General features: G+C 40.6%; 1 protein-coding gene across 1 annotated transcript in view; it reads right to left on the bottom strand.

The window, feature by feature from the left end:
- Nucleotides 1-15277, bottom strand: part of clasp2 (cytoplasmic linker associated protein 2) — a 60039-nt gene that overhangs the window by 25997 nt on the left and 18765 nt on the right. Inside the window, exons 7-8 of the mRNA XM_065470936.1 lie at nt 14657-14727; nt 2497-2637 (exon numbers count right to left, since the gene is read on the bottom strand). Coding sequence (XP_065327008.1) covers nt 2497-2637; nt 14657-14727 — 212 coding nt within the window. The remainder of the gene's footprint in view (nt 1-2496; nt 2638-14656; nt 14728-15277) is intronic.

Raw genomic sequence — 15277 nt, 5'->3', positions numbered from 1 at the left:
ATCATAACGTGGAAATATGAGTATTAAAAAAAAAGGTGCTGCTTTGATTGAAGGCTTGACATAAAGCAGCCATCTTGACCTTTTACAGAACCAAGAATGAGACGCCTGTTCTTTACTGATACAGGATTTATCTAATACTGCAACTTACTATCACGCCATCTTTCTTCTTTCTGTCTGAGTGTTGCTTTCGTGGTGTGCGAGTGTGTGTGGGCGTACTGCCGTCTAAATGCAAATTCACACAAAAATTGACAGATTCCCATAAAAATGGATAAACGGAAAAGCAAAGCACCAGAAATGTTTCAGCTGCTCCCCACTGAGATGTGTTTTCATCGAAAGTGCTTCAGTTGCTTTAATCACTCACTGGTTCTCATGTTGAGAACAGATAGGACTCTGTTTTAATTAATGTGTGTTTCTATCCAGGGTCATTCCTCAAACGGTAACTATAATCAGAAAACACTTTGACGTTTTCTCCATTGGATTATTGCTTCTGTTACTCTACGTCACAGACATGCTTGAGTTTTTGAAAGTATGTTACTGATACTCAACATTCTGAACAATTTTGGCTTGTTGAAACACTTAGATTTGGTTTAAAACTGGTTTGGTTGGTGCTTCAGTGTGTTGTGCTCCTGTAAAAAATTATGAGAGTTAAGAAATGCCTAAAAACATAAAAGGAATTAAACAGTGCAAAGGTTCAGCCCATAGCACGTAGTATGTACATGACAATAATCATATGAAGGCAAAATTTTTCATTAAAGATTTTAGAATGATTACACACACACACACACACACACACACACACACACACACACACACACACACACACACACACACACAAAGAGGGGATTGAGTGCCTGGTCTTTCATGAAATGACCCTGCGTCATTGCAGCACTAAAGTGATCAGTGTGCTAAGGCTTCCAAAACGCAGGAGTCTTGTTGCTTGCTGCTGTGCCAACTACCAGAGCTGCCACTGCTCTGCTAACGTGTTGCTGATGCCACAACTTCTGTGTGAGAAAATCGCAAATTTGAGCCAAAAGTCACGATGGGCCTCTCCCTTCCTACCGCATTGAACTTACCAAGGTACAGGTTTTTGAGCTGTAGCCCTGTGTGTGCAAAAAAATACTTGTAATACACCTTATTTAGCTTCTCGCAGTCAATCCATAATCAGCAAGGCTGTAATGATATAAGAGGGAAGAGATCACAATCTTGTTTTTCCATGCAACAGAGCAATGCATTCAGACTACCGGTGTATGTGTGGATGTGTGCGCCTGTGTGTGACACAGATAGAGCAACATGCAGCATGTTCATGAGAGCTTCCTACTGAAATAATAAACGACGGGAAAAATCGATACATGCAAAGAGGGACCAAATATAACATTCCAACCAGCTGCACCAGAACGGAGAGCTGACAGAACAGAAGGCAGCAGAGAAGGATTCAAATCATTTCAAAAAGCAGATCTTCTGAAGGTCTGAGTAAACTACAGATATGAGACCAATAAGTATCAGAGAGGCGAGACAGATTTCAGAGGACATACAGGGGTGTCTCTTACTGCACCCTGTGGCATGCTTACTCATGTCTTTTGCTTCTTGTAATAGCTGTCAAAGTCACTGTCCTTATCCTGTTAACAACAATTCTATACCTTTACTGACAGTCTACATCCAATCAGGCATTCAAAACAAACTAAAATTGACCAACAATGAATTATGAGGACAGTAAAGGTCATTTCCCCCCTCAGACAAGAAGCAACGCATCTAAAATTCGTTATTTACATTGTTTTATATACTGTAACACCAAAGCTAAGAGGGAATGCATATGTGGACCGTGGTCATTTCACAGCTCACAAAATACAGATTAAAATTTATTAAGAAGATGAAAACATCTTGTCTGAATTAATCAAAAAATGTCACTAAGGCGCCAAACAGCTCTGGTCTTAATCAGCAACGACAGGGTCTAATTGTGGGGGACTACAAGTAATAATACTCATAACACCAATCAGTAATTATTAAATGATATCAAACCCACATCTAAGGGACAGAAAATAGTCTATATTAGGTTTATATTACATCTTTATCAGATGTTACACAAATATCTCACAGTGGAGGAACACAGACCAGAGAGGGAATGTTTCTCCTTGCACCTTAACTGCAAAGAGGGGTATAAGTAGCTGTATGTCTCAATGCTTATATATAGTTATAAGGAGGGTGGATCACAGTTAGATCCAACAGTTAGATCCTGTACACAGCCACAGTAGATTTTGAATTTAAACTGCTTGATATGTAGACTTTCAACTTTAACTAAATGGATTTCACTGCATCTGAGCAGAGAGTATAAGTCACAGTTCATCCTGAGACTTTCACCAGCGGCCACATCAAATACTGATGGCCCACTGCTCATGTGCCCATCATGATATGCCAGACAATGTAATAGGCTTTGGATCATAAGTCGTTTCTCACACTGTCCTGTCCAGTGTGTGTGTAAATGTAAATTAATTTACGTACCTAGCTTGCCACCAGTAGCGCTGGGCCTGCGAGCAGCGGACGACTCTGCAGGCTTTTTGGGAACTTTGGGAACCTTGAAGGCAGCTTGGGCCGAGGAAGAGCGACTTCCATCCACACTGTCGTCATCATCAAAACTACGATCTGTAAGGCGGAAGAGAATGTGTAGCATTAGCATCCAACCTGTGTGTAAATACAGTTGCAAAGGCTTTACAACATTACCTTGAAAAACACAAAACAAACAGCCTAAAAAAATAGAACAATTGGTTTATTTTTTTCACAACATGCAATAAAATAATTTACTAATAAACATGTATATAGTCAATAAGATTACCTTAAAAACAAAAACAGAAAAATCTGCATTTGCTTTCAGAAGCAAATATACTGAATCCCAGTTTCTAAAAATCTAGACTAACATTTTTATTTGTTGAAACCTTTAAAACATTTCACATAACGTTGGCTTTTATTCGTCACTTTAATGTTAAGTATACAGAGGTTAAGGCCACTGGAAGACAATGCATGGTAGAGGGAAAAGTAATGGTTAGAAGCACAAAGAGGATGTAGCCTACCGAAAGCTAAGTCAGGAATCACTAAATCAATACCAATTACAAAAACTGCACTCAGTGGGAGAAACAAAAAAGCAAACCCTCAGACTTATACGATCACTTCAAAGGAGGAACGAAGCCAAATCTTCAAGATGTCCAACCTCCACACCACCAGTGACTGACAGAACTGTCCAGAGCCCAAACCCTCAATCTGCATGCTAGCACAAACTATGCTAGCTGTCCAGCTTGCATGAAACTTGAGAATGTTTGAAATGATGCTGCAGCATTTGCAACAATATGTGAGGGCAGACACACGCACGCACACACACACAAGTTGACTGTGAAGATCAAACTGTTGGCATAGGAATGTAGTTGCGCTCCAGTCGCTCTGACAACCAGCTATGGAGAAATGCGCCAAAGCCACCACCCTACACCTTGACTCATACATCAAGTTATTTACATGCACACAGAGACACACGCAGTCGACATGCAAATTGAGTGACAGGCATGAATGTGTACGTATGAGCCTTATTCTCCAATGTTATGGACAGACGATTGTGTCAAGCTTGATAAATGTTAAGTGGACGTGTACAGACACACATCAACAGCCATGAACTGACATTTACACACAGTCTTTGACACATAAACACACAGTCCAGCACACCCAGGTTCATCCTTCCACTCACAGTCACAGATGCGCTGGCAGATAAGTCGCCTCATGCTTCTGGGAGGGCGTGGTGTTGGGGTCCCTCACCTCTTCTCCAAACTGTACCCCAAAACAGGTACGTGCACACCACACGCACACACATACACACACACCTCACATACACTTTATGTGAGGTGTCTAAAGCTGCGCACGCACACACCCCTCACATCGCTGTCCGAAAACCCCTCCACCCATACAAGTGCCGGCATTTTCTTTCACTCCTCTCCCTCTCCTATCCCTCCCTCTCCTAGCCTCTCTCCTCCTTCTCTTAGCAGCCTCACAGCCAATCAGGCGGGAGGTGACATCATGTTGTTGCAGCCAGTGTGGAGGCAGGAGGATGAATGCGTGTGCGTGATGGGAGAGAAAGGGAGACACACACAGACACCCCAGGAATATTAACAGGGCTTCTCTATGTCACTGCCAGACCAGCTAACCTAAACTCATTACAACCACCAGACAGCACAAATGCCATCTTCTAGCATCCCCCCTCTCTCTCTTTCTCACCCTCACACACACTCACACACATCAACAACAACAACAACCTCTGAACACACTTTCTGTTGCTATATTTCTGTTTCTCCACATGCACAAAGGAACAAAGGATAATGGAACAATGATTAAAGGAGAGTGATGACAAGGGGGTACAAAGGGTGAACCACACCCCTCCATCTGAGGCCTTGACCCTCCCACACAAACACACCCCCACAGAGCAGTTAACAGAGCCTGTAGACAGAGATGTTTTTGAGTTTGTTTCTGAAGATAAAAAAAGCACAGAGAATAAGAAGAGACTTTTTTAAACTCGAGTACTAAATAAACACAATTTTAAAAGTATCTGTTACGGTTGCAGCATCTTCATAATTACTTTGCTAACGGGGCGATTTTAGCTTTACAAAGCACGCACACATAAAAGTACATCTGTTTTTTTGAGAGATCGTGTTAGAGAAAACTTTTGAATTTCCACTGACAAAAGCAGCCACTTAACTCTCAGTGAGAGCTCTACACAGTAATCCAGATAGTATGAGGCGAGAAGCTGCAGGTTCAGCTAAATCTGCTGAAATCACAGGATCCATATAAAAAAAGAAATGTTAAAAAACCAAACACAGCTTGCACACGGTGGTGCAGTTTATTTATTGTAGCATGCTCTAAATAGATAAACAGATAAACCTGGAGCCCCACAGAGTGCAAGCTGTAGATTTATTTTTATTCATTTATTGTTTTGACATTTGCAGTTGGCTTTTTTTTTTGGCTCTGCACCTGACTCATTTTGTGTGCATATGCATGATGCTTTCTAGTGTTCTATGTATGTATAAAAAAAGAATTAACATTTTGACACCTTCAAAACCACCTTACCATTTTTGAAGTGTAGAACTGGGGCCTTATTAGCAACAATCGTTCTGGCTACCTAGCCGTAACCAACTGTGATACTGAATACATTACTTTTTCCTTTCACCAAAATGAGCAAAGTAAAAATGCAAAGTGAAAAAGTACATTTTCTGAGTGGGGCACATAAACATCCTTGTAGCATCTTTTCGAGCAACAAGAAAAATAAACACCACCTATCACTGTAATTATGCATTAGAAGGCTTTATACAACAGGTTTTCAGCTGTCAGAGGGGAAATTACCTACAGAGACCAAAGCTGTTTTAAGCAAAAATAAAAATATATTATTATTACTATTATTAATTATTATTATTATTTAAACTGCAATGTTTACTGAACCTTTTGACAAATAACAAAAATAATGAATTAAATGTAAATTTGTATTTATTATGATTTAAAATTTCTATCATTTTTGCTACCTTTGGCATTTCTGTGCAATTTATTGCTTGAAATGTATGCTAGTTCTCACTGACTGCAGAAGAAATGGAAGAATATAGTGATGTTTATAATTGCACTGAATTATAAAAACATGCATCATAAGTGAATAAATTCACAATCAGATGCACCATTAAGTGAATTTTAATCGGTAATAAAACCCACGGCTCCATTACATTAGCAGTACTACGACATCCATCACGGGTCTTAGCATTGATTATCAGCTCCTGCTTTTGTCTAGTCAGACCCCACGGGGGTAAATGTCACTGGGTGAAGGGCAGAGCAAAGACACCAGAGAGAAGAGAGAGGAGGGAGACTGAGAGGGAGAGATGGAGAGCGTGAATCTCTTCCACAGAACAGACTGCACACATGCTGTTGCCATGACGACCTGTGCAGACCAGCTTCAAACGAATTGAGCAGCAAAAGCGGGGGTGGGGGTTCAAAATATCCCCAATTTGGTTTAATCAACAGTCGGGTTTACTGTTTATTAATTTACTTCATGCTAGTTACATATCAGTACACAGAAACAATCACAGCATACTTAAACACAGAGAGAGAGACATCAGCTACACCATGTACCAGGCAGCGTTACCATGGAAACTCCAGGCCAAGCGCCCCTCCTCTCTCCATGTGGAGAGAAGAGTTTAAAAAAAAAAAAAAACTGGAATAAAAAGAGGAGAGCGGACAACCAGCTGAAATCTGGTAACCGCCCAGAGAAAATGAAGCAATCCTAAAGTGCAGAGATATTAAAACACCTCTACAGAAGCATGCAGCAAAGCAGCAATTTCCCAGTCGTTAATGTGTATTACAAGCCAAAAAATAAACATATGATTAGACATAAAGGAGTGCTCCCCTGTTTACTTGTCCCTGTCTAAAGAAAAAAAGATGAGATTAGCTCTCTGTCTAGGCTAGACTTTCTCTCAAGTCTTCCATCAAAATTTGTGGGGCTTTTGACCACATGATGGCAGCACTGACTCTGCTCTAACCAAATTATTCTGTGGTTCAAACATTAGCAAACCACCTAGAAGGAAGCAGGATACAACACCCTGCTGATCAGAGAAGGACAGAGAACTTGTTTATGCATATGCGCCAAAAATAACATTTTAAAAAGGCAGTCACACCAAATCTTCAGAAAGCCTATTAACTGATTCACCTGAGATGACCTGAGAAGTTTGTGAATGTTTTTACATCAGATATAGGTATCCATATAACAGTGGAACAGTCTGCAATACTGGTGCTGGTGCACACTAGAGCCAAAAGCCCACGTAAAGCTTCATTTAGCTTTAGTGTCACATTGCTCTATGCAAACTTTGCTCTACCTCGCTAATAGATTGTGTTTGTGTACAGGCAGTGTCGCATATTCCTGCTCAGGCCCATGTGACAACATGCAGAGTCCCACATAGAGGATGACACAAAATATCTTGACACTGCACGATCACTCATATGAGAGTGACGACAACTGGAAAGAAGAACACGAGCAGCACTGTGGTGTCTGAGACAAAAACTGCTAAAAACTCTCGGCTCCAAAATAAATGAGCAGAAGTACGTATGTAAAAAAAAAAAAAAAAGACTAATAAAAAACAAACAGCAAATCCTGCAGACATGTTGAGTGAAAAGATAAACCACTGAATATACAGCAGTTTTGATGCAAAATGGGGTAATACTAGAAAAATACATACAAAGGAAAGTGCAAATAAAAAGAAAATAACTTTCTTTGCTTCCATAGAATGACACTCGAAGTTTTTTTATACATACTAACCATATATTTAATTGTAGCCATCAGTTTGGTAACATAAGAGGGTCAAATGCTTCACTTGCAACCAATCTGGGACAGAGAATGACTGAGCGAAAGGGGAGCAAAGGAAAATAAAGAGACACGTTTGAGGTTTAAGCTTGGATTCTCTAATAGGAGACAGGCTGCTCCATTTCCAGCCCAGCTCAGAGAAAATGATCTCATTAAAAGAAGACACACATACACAGAGACTCAGACACACACAGGTATAATTTGAGTCCTAATATCAAGTCGGGGAGAGGGATAAGCCATAATATTCAGAGGAAAGCTTTGCCATGACAATCAGAGTAGCTTGGAAACAGGGTCATGATTCCCTTTGCAGAGACGGTGATGCACTGAAGCAGAATGAGCATGTCTGCAAGAGACACTCTGTGTGTGTGTGTGTGTGTGTGTGTGTGTGTGTGTGTGTGTGTGTGTGAGTGAGAGAGAGTCTGTGAGTATGTGTGTGTCACTCCCTGTCAACACTGAAGTACTATGCAAGCAGAGAAAGCTGCTACTGATGGTCAGTTTGGGGCACTGAATATCATTGCTCTTCCTGTGTGTGTGTGTGTGTGTGTGTGTGTGTGTGTGTGTGTGTGTGTGTGTGTGTGTGTGTGTACACGGGGCCAAATGTCATTAAGTAAGAGCCGAGCGCGGCACCATGGGCAATGACATGCTTTACTTTCCCAAGAACCAACACCAGAAAAAACCATGATCGTTATCACAATTTTGATGACAAAAGTATTTTTTCCCCCTTTGCTTATGTGAAATTTTGACTTTTCTCAACAACTTCTTTTCATTCGCTTCAAACCAGGAACCCTATAACACAAAGCCACTGGTAACATTTCTTCTCATGTTGTGCAATTTGGGGCACAACATGACACAAGGGTATGTAACCTGAAACTACCGGTGTGTCGCTGTGATGATGGCTTTCTTTGTTACCAGAAACTAAACTGCTTTGAAGAGAAGCGTTTTGTAATTCCATTCGGGTTGGGAAAATCTTTGGCATGATGAAGACAATAAAAACTACTAACTAACCCATACACAATGTGGGAAACAAAAGGGAGGGAGACAGATTTTTGGGGGGCTCTGCATACCGACCTACTAAACAACACAAAGTAACCTCATTTCAACATCATGTAAACATTTTTTTTTTTTTTTTTTTTTTGTTCTCGCAAAAAATTTTGACCTAAAGTAGAAGAACCCCACATTTGCAAAGCTCTACAATGGACCTTACTATTGTAATGATTACTTTTCAAATCCTAGCACATTTGCACTATTTTCACATAACCACAAGTAACTGAAAGGCTTCACCAGTAAGCCTGGAGATTGAGAGCTGGGGTGTTAACACAGAAGAACACTTGACCTGATATTACTCCAAAAGAAAGAGTTTAAGCTAGAGGACAGAAAAGCAGAGACTGAGTGGCTACTTGAGTAAAGCCACACTAGACTTGAAGAGCACAGTGGGGAGAGGAAGCTGCAAGAAAACTGGCTTGGGTGGATACGGTGCGGTGCAACTATGACCTCAAGCAACAAGCTACAAAACTATAAGCATCTCTCAAAATTTTAAACAGCTCAGGTTGGGTAGACCATTGCTCTTGCAGATGTGCACGATTGCAATAAATGCAGCATCATGGAGGCATTTGAGGACACCCCAGTTTTCCCCTCGCATGCACGCACATGCGCACACACACACCAAAGCACTTGGGGTGAAAGTGCAATGAGTTTAAGCTGATTTCAATCTAAAACCATATGCTGGGCAGCTTTTGTGTGAGTGCCAGCATCCACAGCCAGATGAGATTAAACACACAACCACACACAGCCGGGCACAAACAAACAAACACACACACACTTACCATTATCATCATCCCCAAATGCCATAGTTACAGCGTTATGGGTCAAATCCGCTGGTTTGGTCTGTATTCACTTCTGTCCCTCTGTTCTTGCCTTTGTTTTCTCCTCTATCTCCGTTTCTCCCTCGTTTGTTCAATCTCTCTCTGTCATGATGAATCAGGGAGAGGCAGTGATAGGCACAGCGCTGTGACTCGGCTACTGCCAGAGATCTCTGTCAGCTTCCTCCCTCGATCCTCTGCCCTCCTCGCGTCCCTCCCTCCTCCCCTCTATCCTCTATCCTCAGCAACAGCTGCCTCAAACCCCTTCAAAGAGAACGCCAAGAGCTGGCCTGAAAGCGATGTGGGGCAAGGGCAAGTACGAAGGCATTTGTGTGCCTGTGTGTATTTTGGTAGATGGTGTGAGCTTGTGTGCCTAACTTAGAGGTTGAGGACTCTTTACAAACAACAACAAACCTCATACTCACCACATTCTGTGGCAGACCATCCACTACTGTTTTTGATAGTCTCTCAACAAAAGCAACGCAAGATATCACCGATGTTAGACGTGAAGCGTCAAACAAGAATTAAGAAAGCAGGAATGTGGTGAGAAAACAGACTCCAAAGATACTTCATTATTCGACAAAAAGACTCACATTTATCTTTGCTGTACATAAAAATTTAACAGAATGGTACTATTTTAACCCCTTTCTCTTCTACTTATCTTTGTAACAAGTTTCAGATTATTTTTTCACTGTATGAATGATGCTCATAGGTCTTTTTTGTCAGTCCAACTGAAACTAACCATTATTTTCATTATTCAAACACACGGAAAAACAAACACTTTACATTCACGGTTTCAAAGATCTCCTAGCCAACAGTCTTGAAGATGATTAACATATCACTGAACTAAGGGATTAAATGATTAACAGTCTACACACTAAAGCAAAGACCTTTGGTTTTAGACCATGATAAAACAAGGTATCTGGCACTTTTTATTTACTGCTAAATAATAATAAGGCTGCACAATTAATAGCAATTTTGGCCTCCGACAATTGGTGCACTTTTCCCAATAGAACACCAAATCGAAAGAAATTGAGCGCTCCCGAGATCAAATACTATAAAGTTCTTGCATGTGTCAGTCACAGCTGTTCCCTGCACTGCACAGCTTCAAGTTTCTTGGATGCAGCATGAACGAGTGACATTATATTAAAAAAAAAAACAAAAAAACAACAACAAAAAAAACAGACAATAAATAACAGACCGCTGGGGGGGTAGAAGGTAGAAGGTAGAAGGCAAAGGGCTTGTTTGGAGAAGCAGGCCATCATCTGCCGTGAAAACACTGCAGATTGACGGGAATTTCTTGATCATAATTCTAGTCATAATCATGTAGCCCTATTTACATAAAAAACAGTAATCATAAAAAGCAGTGAAAATTAAAATTACTGTTTGTTTCAGCCTCATTAGGCAGGGAAAGGTATGCACCCAGAAAAGTACAAACAATGCCAACTGTGGCATGACCAGCTGTAGTAGCTGAGGTATTACAAAGAAAGAAGCTTAAACACACTTGAGGTAGCAGCCAAGGCCAAACAGCAGGGCGTGTAGCTAAAGTTCACCGAGGTAAGCCTCTGCAATTACTTCCACTTCATGTTTACTCAGGGAGTTTGAAAATACGGTCAGTGCAAAAGTCCAGATTGTCAAGTTTTTAAAACAAGAGAAGAAAACAAGTGAGTGGCAAAAAGGGTAAGAAGAATGGGTATATAGAGCAAAAAAACGCAGTCACAACTAGGGATATTACAGAGATACAAATATAGAAATATACGTAAATTGGGTAACTACCTCAAAATTTAATCTAAGAGCAATTACAAAGTAACAACATGACACAGTTGACATAAAAGGAACAGATGTGGAAGATGACGTTGAAACTCTCAACACCTCATACTCTTAATTCTGTCATTATGAAAGCAACACGAGAGGGAACAACTGTGTGATTTCAGTAAACCTAACACCTAACCCACAGAAATATGTAATATGTAACCCCAATCGCCACCTCCAATCTAAGATGCCCTAACCATAACTGTGACAATTCATAATGCAGACTGACAGCCAGGGCATTAGAGGACATATACCCCGAAGTATGTGTGTGCAAATGTGTTTCAGAGAAACAAAGCAGAGGCCCTTTCACTTTCTCTCTCCTTTACTCTGTCACTATTTGACACAACGCACCTGAAGGTGTCATATTTTGTATTTAACCCGGTCAGCATGATGGCTGTGACAACCAAAACATTAACAGATGATTTTAGTAAGGCTGAGATTTTAACCTTTAATGACTGCACCAGAGACGTGCGGTTCTTCTTAAAAGGTTTAAACCAGGCCACAGAAATCAGTATGGGGCTCTAAACTCTGCCTAAGTTTACCTATACTGGAAAGAAATAGAAAGAATTTCCTATTCCCTACATTAAGATTGCTTATATTTCATAAAAATAATATGAATCTTATTGGACTCATTTTATTTTCTCATGGCCGTGGCCCCTTTCAAAAATTAAAATGAAATAACTAAAATAAATAAATCACAGTGCTTCCCCCTTAATGTAAACGCACAATTTTTAGTTTTAAATGTAAAAAAATTTGACATTTTTCACTCTGTATGACTAACTTCCATAACATTTATGGTCCATATAGAAATCCCCTCATAGGGCACAAACCAAAACTGACTCCAAGCACCTAAACTTGAGCACGGCTTGACTGCAAAACCGGACTCTCACCTGAGCGAAGGTAGACAGACAAGCTTATAGAAACTAAATCAACTAAACACAATATTCTTGAAAGATTTCAGATATTTTATACTTTTTTATCATTATTTCAGACTGACCTAAAAACTTAATTTACTTATCCCTTTCTTAATAACTTGATATTAAGAAAGACATAGGGAAAAAAACCCAAACATGTGACATCAGGAGGTAGTTTGACACATTTTTAGTACTTTTGCACAACTCGGCTAAACTTGTGTACAAAATTTAACACTCACACTTTTATTTTAAGCATGTTTGACAATTTAGAGGTCTGGGCTGCTGAACACTGCTCCACAACCTTTTTGATGCGCAGGACATGATCAGTTGCCTGACAGCCAAACAACCAATCACAGCTATTTTTTGTCACAGCGAGTTTAAATGAAAGCGAGAGTGCCAAATGAATAAATATTCTGTCTGGAAACAATCGCTGCTTTCATCCTGGGAAAAGCACATGACAGATGACAACAACGCAGAGTTAAAAACATTAACAATTCATCACAACAACTTCACAATCACAAACCCAAATCACAACTTTGCTCCAAGCCCCGGGGAAGTGGGATTTTAAAAGTCAGACTCCCTTCATCTCACTTCGGCCCACAAAGACAGCAGCTAAAGCCTTACGTGCCATGTCTTTCCCTATGCCTCCCTCCAAGTAAACCAGCTGCAACAGCCTGTCAAGCACCAACTCCCTGCTGTAGCCGGTAGACAGATACAGTGACAGGACAGCCTGAAGGTATATCATCCAATGACAACCTCTGCCAGACACCAACAGCAAACCCAGCTGACCTCAGAGGGAGCACAAACTCAGCTTAAAGCCACATGTCAACTCAATTTGGTGGAGATTTAGAAAACATTTCAGTAAAATAATATTCATAATCTTGGAAACTTCATCGCTCTCATAATTTATAAAGTACTAAATAGTCTGTACACATCAGTGGTTCCCAAATGTGTTGGACGATCGTGTGACAATCACACATTATTAATGCAATTCGCAACTGAACAAAATGCAATGCATAAAATGTTAATTTTCTCCACCAGTACTTTGCATGCACTCATTCCCCGAACAGAAGAAAACTCTGTACCCTAAAAATATGATTCAGAAACTTCAAAGGGAACCCCAGTCTGTTCACACAGTTGCAGGGTGGTGGGAATTATGAGAGCGTGACAAATCAAAGGCCCTGACTGACAGAGAGGAGCTGACAGCAAAAATCTGCAAGGGAGGAAATACATCACTCTGTTGTTTGGAGCAAAATAAAAATGAACTGCCAGTGCAGACCACCCAGCACCTAAAGAAAGACTATAAGACAGCATTGTGAAAGCTACCTGCTTTATGGATTCAGGTAGACTGAGAATGTCAAGACATTTGGCCTGCTTCAAAAGAGCACTGGATGTGTAACAAGGCAATGGAAGCACAGTGTATACTTGCTGAGCAGCAATTAAAAAAAAAGACAAAGAAATTTCTCGATGCTGCAAATGGTTTATCAAGAGGGCCTGCAGCAATGCATTCCAAAGAAGGGTTGATGGCATGTATGACAGAGGCTGCTTTGCACAGATGATTAATAAGTGTGCCTTTGAAGATCAGCCCTGCCCTTTGCTGCCTGTTGGGAAGAATATGTTTAAAAACAAAAACCCACTGGTATACATAACCAGATTTTAAACTGGCAAGCTATACTTTATATACTAATGATGCCTTTACTGGAACCCCCATCAGCTTTTATGCAGCTCCATGCTTCCAATTTCCCAATTATCAACAGTTCCACAAGAGCTCTTATCAACCAGAAAGTAGATGCACAACCCAGAAAGATAAAGGCAAACTCCTGGTCTCTGCTTTTAGATGAGAACAGTGCTTTTTGTGTAACTGAATAAATTATCATACATCAAGGCAGTGTGACTGCAGTTTGTTAAGTGACATGATAGATGGAAAGAACAACGGGAAACCACTGATTCATTGTTTTTGCTTCTAAATGATACTCTGTTAGCTCAGCTCAGAGGATGTGCTCATACCAAATACCAATCTCATACCTTTCTTTTCTCAAAATTCAAACTCTGTTTATCTTACTGGAACGGATACTAAAAAAATGAAGTCTCATGGGAACTGAATAACCTATATTCAATATTTAAGTAAAGGCTTTCAGACACACACTTAATAAGCATCATGTCTGCTTCTAATACATATGTAAGCAGGGAAACCTCACATTTTCATTTGTGCATAGTGTCAAAAACTCCCTGAGGCGCTGCTTAACCCACTTTTATAACCTGAAAATTTAAAAGTGCAGAGTGAAATATTACTGTGAGGGCTACTGTCAATATAATTACAATTCTCCAGGGTCAAACAACACTGGCTCCAAAGACCACCGTACTGCTGGGGAAGGGAAAACTCAGCAGCAGCCTTCAGCTCAGGTTTGGTTCTGCTGAAGCACTTGTACGCGCACATGGATGTGCACGCACACGCAAACTCTAAACCATTAATCTTGTTAGGACCTCTTACAGGAGCTCATGGCAACAAACTGACACAACCACAAAAGCACATGCAGATTTAGACACACAAGCACAGGCACCCCCCGCCCCTCAAAAAACACACACAATGTTGCTACCTTATGAAACACACCCACTACATGACAACAGTAAAACCATCTTGACAATGTGACTCAACTTGGTAGCTATCCAATTCAAGTGTGGCAAAGTAAATGAGAAAATGCACTGACCGTGACTCGGGCTGAGAGCCATGTTGCCTGAATTCAAGGCTTCATCAAAACGAGCAAATATCGTCTGTAACCTGGAGAAAGAGAAAAGGAAGATTAGTAGTGTCGAGGACAGATATACAGTACAACGTTAATATCACCAAAGCTGTCAAACCAAACATATTTGAATGAAGAAATTACGAAATTACAATAAAGTCCAGATTTTCAAAAAAATCTGAGCACCCCACAGAGACGTTTGACCAAAACACAAACAAGGTGCTAAGAATTCCAAATGAGACTCATCATCAAAATCAGCAGCAGCAGCAGCAGCAACATGTGGACAGTCTCCACGCCTTTCTGTCTGATTGTGGGTGGGTGTGTCTATTATGGCAGTCACACTCATGAAGCTGCAGCAGCAACACCCCAAGTGTCCTCTTATAACATCCTACTAGCATCAGACAGACACACATGAAACCACCAGCCAGGTCTGCTTAGTCATGTGATTAATAGGTAGCATTGTCAGCGTGGTAACAGGGCAGATATCCAGCTCAAGCTAAAATAACCTGGTCATCCTCCAAATGCACAACTGGTTAGACAAAAACACAACAAACACTAAAACACATGACCCCGAATAACATGCCTTTA

Source organism: Pelmatolapia mariae, linkage group LG22 (genome assembly GCF_036321145.2).
Source record: "Pelmatolapia mariae isolate MD_Pm_ZW linkage group LG22, Pm_UMD_F_2, whole genome shotgun sequence".
Lineage (NCBI taxonomy): Eukaryota > Metazoa > Chordata > Actinopteri > Cichliformes > Cichlidae > Pelmatolapia > Pelmatolapia mariae.
This window is presented reverse-complemented; position numbering and strand designations above follow the sequence as displayed.